Genomic DNA, 8,674 nt, shown 5'->3' with positions numbered 1-8,674 from the left:
GATGGAGCTCCCAAATTGCAAGATTGGGGACTGGGGACTAAGCTACTGCTTAGTCCCCAGTTTTTGATAGCAGTTTTAGTACACATGCACTCTTTCACCCGCTCAGTTCTGTGAAAACCTTCAGGGATATCTTAAGAGAAAATCGAGTTTCTATGTTCACACACTCTAAGCACTCAAGGCTGACCACCTGATTCGACAACGAGAAAGAGTGCAACTAGCCCTTCGTTCTAATGGGAGATTTTGAGTGGCTGCCCAAACTTATGAAAGTCTGAGATATGAGCTTAGCCAGTTTTACATAGACTCTTCTGCAACATCTCATGAACCTTAGAAATAAAGCATTACTCAAACTGGATCGAGTTTTCCGGTTGATTCATCAGTTCTCAAGAAATGCTTCACATGATAAACCAAATCACTATTGCAATTCCGGCCTTGCATTTTTTTCTAAGTTTCGAACGAATTTAGGCTCGAAGTGTATCGGTTTTGACTAAGGAACTGGAGAACAAGACCCTCAAGTCAAACATTGGTTTTAGATATCGGGTCACAGGATGAACAATTAGAGGCAATGTCCATTTGACTTTTGTATAAGATCCATGGCTAATAATTAAATGGGCTGAGGGGGGCTGTGTTTTATGCACAAGCTGAATTTGTACATCTTGTTGATCTGATATAGATATTTAATTAATTTTTTTTATGTTTTCTCTTCTTTAGCACATCATGTTACATGCAGCACCTGAAAACAAAGGCAAAACACCACGGGGGGCTCTACTTTGGCTCTTCAAGGACCCAAATACAGTGTTCGAAGGTACTTTTCTTATTTTCTCATCAATTATTCAGGTGACATTGCATGATTGCTGCAAGCAGCATAGGAAAGAGTACTCAATATTCGTTTAAAGAGATCCTTTTCCAATTCAAAATTCTGTAACTTATTTTTTATAGAAAACCTGGTTGTATCAGCGTCATAATGAACATTACTTTATGTATAGGGCAGCATCACTGAGGGACTGGCTGTTAAATGAACTGGAGAAATCTGCACCTACAAGCATTGAGCTCATATTCTTACCAAAGGTCTATTTTAGCAGTGAACACCATTGTGACATGTAAAGGCACAGCTCCGTCTCTGTGGAATATGAAAACAGCATTCTGTATATTTTCAAGCATGAGTGCCGACGCAGATGAGTGAGAGTGACATTTGGTGTTGTCGAGAAGGTGCTTTATATCGCTGTTTAAAAATGCAATGACTGCGGTGGTCAGTCAGACTGCAGATAATGTTTTGTAATCCCACTACCTTCTATAATTGTGCACATTGGTCTGAATGCCAGAACTGACAGAAGAAAAAACAACTGACATTGAGGAAACTTGCTGCAGATGCATTGCTCAGCTGTGTTGCCTGCTTTCCACAACAGGTTGTGGCAGCTCTCGATTGCATACATTGGTGCCCATTGTCAAATTTAAATAATTTAGTTCTATTTTTCACAGACTGGAGTTGCACCTTAAAAGTTTTCATGGGAATCTGTGTCACAAAAAGAAAACCTTTGATGAGTTCAGCTTGCTAAATGAAGGCATTGATTCTTCTCGCTCATTTTACAGCCCACCTTTCTGTTGCCACCGCCCTATGCGGAGAGCAAGTCGTCTGCTTCTTGCACAGACATTATGGTGATGTCAGAACGGTGACAAGCTCTCATTGACTTTGATTGGAAGGATATAGTGGGTAGACCACAATGCTAGACACCATGAGATCTACCCCCTATTTTTTTTGTTCAATCAGCCAATAAGAGCTCGGCCTTCTGACATCACCGCAACCCCTGTGCAAGAAGCAGACAAACTTGTGCTCCGCATAGGATTACGGATACTCAAGAGTGCTTTCCGTAATATAAGTTACGGAAAGCCTGCTCTGTTTGCCCTTTTACCGACAACTTTTAAGCACTTTTACGGATACTAGAGCGATTTCCGTAATAGGTTTTACGGAATGCATATTCCAGTCCGTTGTTTTACGGACAGCTCTTGAATAGCGTTACGGATAGTAGAGCACTTCCCGTAATCTGTTTTGCGGAATGTCCTTTTATTTACGGATTGTGTACGTGTTTAAAAGGATTTTTCCGTGATTAGATTTACGGATGACCTTTCCGGCAGCATAGGTGCCAGAGAATTTCTCCGTAAAAAAGGGCAAATTTTTTTACAGATGGGCTATTGGCATTACCGCTATGCCACAGCTCATTATTATTGTTTCATGAAGAGCGCAGACAAAAAGCATCTGCGAGCGTAGTTCAGATATGTCTGCTGCTCGTGTTCATCCGTGGAAGCCAGGGCTGCCTGTCGTAGCATGCATGCTTGCTCTCTAGCTTCAGCTGAGTCGCATACGTTTAGTGAATTAAAGTATACGGTCGTCCCGAAAGGTTCAGACATCGAGGGCGTTTCTCTGAAACATGCTTTGGGTGCACGTGGGCCCGTTTGTGAAGGAATGTCCCTGTTGCCTAAAAAACGCAAATTTCAAAAGTGGAAGAAAAAAAGAAGAAATAAGGACGGGTACACACTTATTCCCTTGTTCGAATTCAATATGAGCAGCTGTCACCATTGCTGAGAAACCCTCAGCACCGGCATTAGGTTCCAAGTTGTTATAGCATTTTTGAACTTCTGCATTGGAAATGATGCAATAACATTGATAAAATGTTTGCTCCAAAAGTGAGAATGTCTGCCCCAAAACCAGTTTTTGCCTGCTACAAGAGCTCCAAATCACCATTTGTCCGTTCCACCATTGCAGTTACCACTTGCTTTAACTTAATTTATTCTAACTGTGCTGTTTGTTTTACGTTTTCAGATCGAGCATCGCTCAAGGCAGGCGTTTTCTGTGACCTAATAAATGTACAACAGGTTTGATTTTGCATTTTACTTGTCATTTTACTGGCTGTTCTCCTCGAAGTTAACTTGCAGTGATCCTATGGCAGTCGAAAGTATGTAATAGCTTCTCTGGCAACGCTGCAATCTGGTTAGCCTATCCTATCAGCTCAGTAGTGATCACAATCACAACGTCCATCACATACGTTCCATCAAAGACCACCACAATACGTTCCATCAAAGACCACCACAGTACGTTCCATCAAAGACCACCACAGTACGTTCCATCAAAGACCACCACAGTACGTTCCATCAAAGACCACCACATACGTAATTTGGGACATTCCATCAGTGGCAGTCAGACGTCGTCTGATGGACCATCAGGGCACGTTCCACCAGGGCTGCTGACTGGCAGTCAGTGTCCCAAATTACGTACCTTGATGGAATTTTCAATAGGGTGCCTAATGTTCCTCGCACTTCTGCTTGAACACACAGCAAGCACGTACTTCCTACACGGAGCGGTTGCTCACTGACTTCGTGTTGTAGACATCCCATCGCTGCCACCATATCGTAGCCATTGGGTAGGCATACTGTTAACGGTTTGCGTTAGGGAGCATACATACGAGGATCAACGCAGGACGACAGCTCCACTGGCTTGTGTCGCAGCAAGTGCCCCGGCACGGTTCGTACCTTTTCCTGTTTGAAACATCGTGGCGCTGCAGTCGACGGTCACCTCTAGATGCAGCCTCCCGACACTACCTACGGCTCAAAAGTGGCTCCCGTGTAAAGTTGGAGAGCAACGCGCAGATCTTCCAGACTCCGACTCATGCTGTTGGGGAACGTTCCTCTCAGGATGCGAAATGACTTCATTTGTCCTATGACCCACTCCACAGGAATGCGTACCTTGGCAATGGCTCCCATCCTAGCTTCATCTTCCAGGGAGAGCTGCGGTTTTCCTCCAAGGAAGGGTGGAATGTTCAGAATGGCCCCGACAGCTTCTACTTCTTCAGAAATCACAAACCCCTTGTCTGCCATGACGGAGTCACCGGGCTTGAGGAGGGCACACAGTCCGGAATTTGCTATCATGGTTTTGTCCGACACCCGGCCAGGTGCGAGGTCGCTCACGAAGGACACAAACACATTAGGGGTGATGCCCAGAAGGCCTTTTGTAGTGTTATGGCATTTATAGCTTGAATAAATGTCGCTCTGCACCGTGAAGTCACTGGGCGTCTCAGTGAATACTTCCGTGCAATCCAAGATTACCCGAGTCGATGGATACACCCCGGTAAAGCACTCCGGCATGTACTCTTTAACAACCTGTCGGGAGGGCCAGTTGCTCACTTGCGCGAGGTGGTCTGCCAGGAACCCAACGCAAAAGGTTCAAAACAAACTTACCGTGCTGACGTGCACACCGAACCGGTATCCGAGGTCTTGCTCCAGAAGCCCCACCCGGAGGCGCGCCAACACGAGTAGGAGATGGTCCTCCATGGACAGATTCAGTGGCCTTCCCTGGGGAGCTTGGCGCTTTTTGTAGGAGTCGTAGCCCGTTTGCACGAACTTGACAAAGGCCAGAAATCTCTCAAGGGACTCGAATCCTGTGTAAGCGAGTTTCTCGCTATCCTGCTGCATATCGAAGAGTGTGAAGCCCTGGGGAGCCACCGTGACATCAATAACTTGCTCGGCTTCATCGTAGATGTTCTTCAGACGAGCCACTTCTTTGAGCAGGACTTCATCCTTTTCTCGTAGACAGTCATTGTCCTTGCACAGTCTCTAATTCTCCGAAGAGAGCTCCTCGACTTGTCTAATCGCTCAAGCAAGGCCTGGTCCAATGAAGTCATAATGCTGTACTGGCGATCTGCAAAATGGGAAGGTAGATGACATCATGGTTTCACCCAGAAATGCACAAGTTACTAAAAAAAAGCAGTTAGGTTTAGTTATTGAGTATTGGCTCGAGAAGTAATTTGAGTAGAGTAGAAATTACACACCTCCAACAGTAATTGAATAAACTATTTTAAAAAATAGTGAATTACTTTGGAAGTTACTTTTTATATAATTGTCTTGTTATATATACGGCAGGAAAGAACAAATCGACCTTCTAATCCGGGAACGAAATCCCCTTAGCTTAATAGAAATACAGTCACTTTATCGCTCGTGTTTTTACCGAAACTCTTTATTAGCCCAAAGAAGAAAGTGGCTCTCGAGCTTATTGTCCGAGAATTTGTCCTTTTTCCTTCAAAACAGACATCCAACTGAGGCACTTGTTAGGATAGCCCCCTTGTATTTAACAAACTGGCTGTGCTGGCCCGGGTACTTTGGTATCCCTACCGAAAAACTCGGTATAAATTTTCGCTATCCGGATTATGGAGCCGGAAATCTATCTGGACTCTATCCGGATTCTATCTGGAATTTAGGTTTTCAGAAAGAATTCCTTTGTCTGCAATATGGATTTCGAGTTTCCAGAAACAAATTTCCGGTTCCATAATCCAGATAGTGAAAAGTTATACCGGATTTTTCGGTAGGGATGTCTTACACATCGCTACTAACTACGATAATATAGCAATAGCAATGGTAATTAACGGGTTTAAAGCACGAAAGTAGGCAACCTTCTTGGAGTAGTGGTTCCGTTTCGGCCTCCCGAGTGCAAGGTGAAGGTTTTGGACCCTGAGTGGTCTCTTCCCCAAACCGTCTTTTGGGCATCAATGCTCATAGCCAAACTTGCTTCGAAACGTAAAATCCTAATATTCCCTTTTGAAGCAGGAAAATAAAGAAGGTTGGTTTCTTTCTTTCTGTCGTCTGCTACGGGCTGCTCTCGCTTGCTGACGTTCGCAATCGCTTGGGAAGGGAGCAACAAACCGCCTTTGTCGTCTGCTCTTAACCACTAGATTCCGAAAGTAATTTAAATTTGAGTACAGGTTACCTGGGAAAAGTATTTACAGTGAACTAGTAATGACGAAAAATAAAAAGTAATTTAAAGGTAACGAATGACTCATAAAAGTAATGAAACTACACTAGCTTCAGTAGAGTAGTATTATATACGTCACGTTTGATCCGAAGAGTAAAACCACGAACTACTGTAAACGTTCCTGTGTATGAGTTTATATTATAGGAGGAATGAAACATTATTGGGTTTGAATGTTACCCACTTAGTATGACAGAAATATACTCGCATGCTGCGCCACCGAACCAGAAACGTCTTTGACACTATGTAGTTTAAAGAACGGAAGTGGGCTATTTCATAGTCATGGGAACGACAATGTTGACAGAGAGATGGGGGGACCTCAGGTTGACGATAATTGAGTGCAGCATATGTACGCTCAAAACCGGTCGGATCCTCCAGTCCGTACGACCGCAGCGCCGCCGTTTACATCCGGGACTTTTCTACGCTCGCCTATCGTTGGCGCCTGATCCTACTACACCTTTCTAGTATGCGCCCCCTTTTCCATCGCTTGGTGGCGGGTATGTCAACGGGTTATTACTTGTTTCCGTTCTTTCTAAACTGCATTTGTTTCTTTTCTTATCTAAACTAATGAAAAAAAAAATGAAAGCCGCTTACAACTCCCTGTAACGCCGAATTAGAGCGCAGCTCTTGAGGAGGAGGAGGGAAGGGCACTGGGGGGGTTAAACTAACCAGGGGGGGGTCACGTGACCTTGGGGGTCACGTGACCCCCAATGCCGATGATGTCATCACTGACGTCACTGCTGACGTCATCAGTGACGATGACGATGCGGGTACCGATGACGTCATTAGTGACGTCACTGATGACTTCACCAGTGATGATGACGATGACGATGCGAATGTCGGTGACGTCATCAGTGACGTCGCTGATGACGTCATCAGTGATGATGACGATGACGATGCGGATGCCGGTGACGACATCAGTGACGTCACTGATGACGTCATCAGTGATGATGACGATGACAATGCGGATGTCGGTAACGTCATCAGTGATGATGACGATGACGATGCGGATGCCGGTGACGTCATCAGTGATGATGACGATGACGATGTGGATGCCGGTGACGTCATCAGTGATGATGACGATAACGATGTGGATGCCGGTGACGTCATCAGTGATGATGACGATGACGATGTGGATGCCGGTGACGTCATCAGTGATGATGACGATGGGATGCCGGTGACGTCATCAGTGACGATGACGATGACGATGCGGATGCCGGTGACGTCATCAGTGATGATGACGATGACGATGTGGATGCCGGTGACGTCCTCAGTGATGATGACGATGACGATGTGGATGCCGGTGACGTCATCAGTAATGATGACGATGACGATGCGGATGCCGGTGACGTCATCAGTGATGATGACGATGACGATGTGGATGCCGGGGACGTCTTCACTGATGATGACGATGTGGATGCCGGTGACGTCATCAGTGACGATGACGTCATCGGGGGGTCACGCGACATCGGCGGGGGTCACGTGACCTCGAGGAGGGGGTCACGTGACCTCAGGGGAGCCACGTGACTTTGGGGGTCACGTGACCTCGGGGGGTCACGTGACCCCCCACGAGGTCACGTGACCCCGGTGGGGGCTCGCGCGGTGCATTATGGGACATTTCCCATGATGCACCGCGCGGTTACGCCGACGGCGACGGCGACGGCGACGGCGACGGCGACGCCGCTAAAGCCGGAAACGGGCCCCTAAGAGCTGCGCTCTAAAAAAACTACTTTCGTAAATAATTGACATGGTTCGCGCCACTTATATTGTGTAGTTCGACAAACAGAAGCTTTGAGCGGCTCTGACCAGTAGTAAGGCTAGGACCTAAGACGTCACATATCGCGCGCTTTCGGCACCGCGGGTCGCCCCCTAAGTGGAGAAAGTTTCCGCGTCGTCCGTTTAAAATATGACGCGCTGATATTTAGTCACTCTCTCCGTGCCCGCTGGCTTGCCCTAGCTCTGAGGAACGTGGAAACCGCAAAAAAGGTAGACGCTTAAGTATGATGGCAGGGCCCCTTTAAGCACCCCCCCCCCCCTCTCCCCCCGGCTTGAGTTCAAAGTATGTGGCTGCTAATTGCAAAACTATTAACCAGAGCGCCGCTGTCCCGAAGGAGTCCCATACCATTTAGTGGAGCGAAGTTTCGTCTAAAACATTCATTGTTTTTGCAGTGTTAAACGTAAAAAAGAAATGTACATATAGCGAAATGCCTCCACAAAACAAAATATTAGAGAGAGAAAAAAAATTAAGCCCCACACTGGGGATTGAACCCTTGACCGCTGCGTATGAGGCAGACGCGCTATACCGCTATGCTACTCTACTTCTGTTTTCTTTATTGCCACATATTGACACACATTTACAAACGTGACAGTTAAAAGAATAACGCCGGCCAGTCCCCGGCAGGCGTACGTAATTTAAAATTCGTTCATGGCAACCAGCCTTTTCAGGACAGGCAGCCAGTCAGGCTGTTCACTGAGCATTCCAAACATCTCTTGTAACTGAATGACACTTTCTATAAAATAGTCCCCGGCTTGACGAGGGTTCACTTCAGAATTTCGTACATCCATTCTACTCCGCCATAGACTGTGGCGGCCCAACAGCATCACCATGTCGTAAGGCAGTCCCCCACATTGTCTATTGGAAGGAAGCGAATCCTGGTACGCAGTTAATGGCAGGCCCTTTTTTAAAGTACGTTGTAGAATATCCCATAAAAAATAGCATCCCAACAGTCTAAGAAGATATGTTCGACAGTTTCTGGTTGTCTGCACAATAGGCAGTCAACAAACCAGGGAACGAAAATGCCTTTCTCCTGAAGCCAGGGCTTTACTGGGAGCGTTCCGCTGTGTAGTTAAAAAAAAAGTTTTTACGGATGGCCGTACCGGCAT

The 8,674-nt window shown here is 46.1% G+C and overlaps 1 protein-coding gene across 1 annotated transcript; it reads right to left on the bottom strand.

The window, feature by feature from the left end:
* Positions 1-3,591: 3,591 nt before the first annotated feature.
* Positions 3,592-4,670, bottom strand: LOC121837071. Its single transcript, XM_042292490.1, has 3 exons — positions 4,653-4,670; positions 4,228-4,566; positions 3,592-4,149 (listed from the first exon to the last, which is right to left on the bottom strand). The coding sequence occupies exons 1-3, from the start codon at positions 4,668-4,670 to the stop codon at positions 3,592-3,594; spliced, it is 915 nt and encodes a 304-aa protein (XP_042148424.1).
* Positions 4,671-8,674: the final 4,004 nt, after the last annotated feature.

This window comes from Ixodes scapularis, unplaced genomic scaffold (assembly GCF_016920785.2).
Source record: "Ixodes scapularis isolate PalLabHiFi unplaced genomic scaffold, ASM1692078v2 PGA_scaffold0__279_contigs__length_252992795, whole genome shotgun sequence".
Lineage (NCBI taxonomy): Eukaryota > Metazoa > Arthropoda > Arachnida > Ixodida > Ixodidae > Ixodes > Ixodes scapularis.
The sequence above is the reverse complement of the archived record's forward strand: the minus strand, read 5'-3'. Positions and strand labels throughout refer to the sequence as shown.